Source organism: Centroberyx affinis, unplaced genomic scaffold, assembly GCF_046629955.1.
Source record: "Centroberyx affinis isolate AG114_WGS23_722 - 3 ecotype Tasmania unplaced genomic scaffold, CSIRO-AGI_Caff_v1 ptg005521l_1, whole genome shotgun sequence".
NCBI lineage: Eukaryota > Metazoa > Chordata > Actinopteri > Beryciformes > Berycidae > Centroberyx > Centroberyx affinis.
In genome coordinates, this window is record NW_027282772.1 from 1 (window position 1) to 2,500 (window position 2,500).

A 2,500-nucleotide genomic window follows, 5' to 3' on the forward strand; every position below is an offset into this window, starting at 1 on the left:
CTCACCACCGCATCTTCTTGAAGTTCCATAAATGTCTGAACCTCAGGACCCCTGTCACAAAGACACTTGGATATCTCACTATTTTCTATCCATAATTTCTGTGTATTTTCAAATCGTGTGTATCTGTCCTTACCCCAGATATGCGGGTCGTCCATACAGGACTGGTGATTGGACAGAGTGATAAGGGGCGTGTCGGAGGGACGCTGGTCAACCAGGTTCAATAGAACCTCGTGGTTATGAACCGTCAGGTAGTTCATGTACTCTGTGGACGGAGAAGATGAAAAAAAGACAGTAAAAGTGAGAAACAGAGGAGTGAACTGAGAAAAAGGCTGAAAACCTGTGTGTTAATGAACAGGCAGCGAGGGAGTGTATCCTCATTGGTTTTTGAGAGAGTGTGTATGTATGTGTGTGCCAACTTACTGGTCCAGAAGTAGGAGTAGGAGCCCACCATGCCCATGACCAGTGAGCCGGAGATCCTCCAAGCCAGAGGAGGGCATTGTGGGAACGGCCATCTCACCTCCAGGGGCATCACAGCACGCCACAGACACTACATCCACACACCTCAACCTGGCACGGCCCACACAGAACAAGAGCAGGTCACACACACACACAGTTCCCCGTGAAATACAGAGAAAGCACATCTCGCACAACCCAAATCCATAGGAACACCTGCCATGCACGAAACTAGGTGTTAAACAACACTGTCATAAACTGAAATAAAAACAAAAACGAGACTTTGTGAAAAAACTACATTTTAACTAAAACTTGTGTACTAACTAAAAGAAATTAAACATATAGGTGAAATGTGTCTTTTTGTTTATGTGCAGGGTAAAAAAGGGAATGAATTTTGGGCAAAACAACAAAACTATTACTGAAACTAAAAACAATCTAAACCATAACTAAACACTTGTAAAACTGAAATAAAACTATCAAACCCACAATGACAACTAACGAAAACTACACTGAATTTGAAGTAAAGAGAGGCAAATGAGAGGCAAATTAGAGCCAGCCAGCTAGGTCATATATTCCACTGGAGAGTAAAATATTTAATGGTGTAAAACAGCCAACAGGCCAGTTTGATTCAGTGGTCCAGGCAGGAAATAAACCCTGGACGAAGCCACACATCCCATGATATAAACTCGATATGAACTTTGCTAAATCCATACTAAGGCGTTCAGTCTCTTCTTATGTGTTGTTTCCACGTTTGGTGGAATATGAGGCTTGCGCATGACTTTTTGTCCAAATAATTGAATCAGTCACTCCTCATATTCTCAATAACAACCTCTGCTTTTGCTGGCATTATATGGCAGCACGTGCAACGTTGGCATTCGCTTCAGAAATCATAACAAACCATCCATTCAGCCTCAACCCGGTTAGCTATCTAACGTTAGCCAGCTCGCTACTAGCCAAAGTTTACTGCCGCAAAAGCAGGGCTATACCACCCTGCAAATACCAAATACATCAACTATTAATCAAGGGTGAATTGCCCATATAACAATAAAGTAGCTATAGCAGTTACCATTTACACGGGCTTTCAATTTTGCTAACGCTAATGTGCCTCTGTATGTTCTGCAGCATGACTTTTATACTCAAATTAGCAAACAAACGGTCTTACTGTCGTTTATCTAAAATATTTTTTCCAGACATCTACATCAGTCTCATCAAATGTATTTCAACACGTTACTCATACTGTAACTTGGGAAGTACAGACAACATCACAAGATCAAAGAGTGATATCCACCTCACCTTTCTACAGCTGACAGTCGGTGGTCATCGACCTCGGAACGGAAAGTCGCGCACTGAATTGTGGGCATTGTAGTTTTTAGGATTAGGACCTCAAAAGTTAGTATTCGCACAACAGGCTGCTTGCAGTGAACGCGCTTTTGCTTTCCGCCTTAGAACCTCCTTGGCCTTAATTCGTCAAGTCGCTGTTTATCTGGCGCACAACCCGCTTCCGTGTTGAAACATTGATCTATGGGTAATGGATGCTTTAAGTGTGCCAAAGGTGAAGTAGGCTTAAAAATAGTAGGCTACCTGGACCTGTCATGATAGAGTAGCTTGGGTTTATTGGGTTTGTGTTATTTCCACTCTGATTTAGTTGTGTGTTTACTTGAACACTGATATCAAACGGCAGTAGGCTACTATATTCTGTTCTACTAAGTTATTTACTCTTAGAAAGAGTGTTGACCTGGCCTATTTATTAATCCTGCAAATTAGTGAACTGAGACAGCATTACATTGGTAAGCATTGGACACTTACACCATTTATTTGGCAAATAACACTTTATTCAGCAACGCTTAGCTTATAAAATCCCCCATACCTTTACACAGGCCAAGGATACCTATTCACTTCAAGATACATCCTCAGTATTTTCTGAGGCTTGTCAGAGGTTGTAGGTTAAACAAAAAAATCTTTAATCTTCATTAAGTTACTACTATTTCTTATCTGTCAGTTAACAAGCATTACAAAAATCACTTTAAAAGTGTTAAAAGGCTCAGCA

General features: G+C 41.1%; 2 protein-coding genes across 2 annotated transcripts in view; both read right to left on the minus strand.

Moving 5' to 3' along the window:
• Nucleotide 1: 1 nt before the first annotated feature.
• On the minus strand, nt 2-1,781 carry LOC139667426 (tafazzin-like). The gene is made up of 4 exons (XM_071546878.1): nt 1,747-1,781; nt 421-567; nt 134-262; nt 2-51 (listed from the first exon to the last, which is right to left on the minus strand). The coding sequence occupies exons 2-4, from the start codon at nt 527-529 to the stop codon at nt 2-4; spliced, it is 288 nt and encodes a 95-aa protein (XP_071402979.1). The 5' UTR covers nt 530-567; nt 1,747-1,781.
• Nucleotides 1,782-2,274: 493 nt separating this feature from the next.
• LOC139667425 (mitochondrial carnitine/acylcarnitine carrier protein) overlaps nt 2,275-2,500 on the minus strand; it is a 7,835-nt gene continuing 7,609 nt past the window's right edge. Inside the window, exon 9 of the mRNA XM_071546877.1 lies at nt 2,275-2,500. This exon is cut by the window's right edge and continues 331 nt beyond it. The gene's annotated coding sequence lies outside the window, so the exon portion shown is untranslated.

Coding starts and splice junctions, on each gene's coding strand:
- LOC139667426 (XM_071546878.1), bottom strand. CDS start 529: ATGCCCCTGGAGGTGAGATGGCCGTTCCCACAATGCCCTCCTCTGGCT. Junction 263..420: donor CTACTCCTACTTCTGGACCA/GTAAGTTGGCAC, acceptor CTCCGTCCACAG/AGTACATGAACTACCTGACG. Junction 52..133: donor GGACGACCCGCATATCTGGG/GTAAGGACAGAT, acceptor TCTTTGTGACAG/GGGTCCTGAGGTTCAGACAT.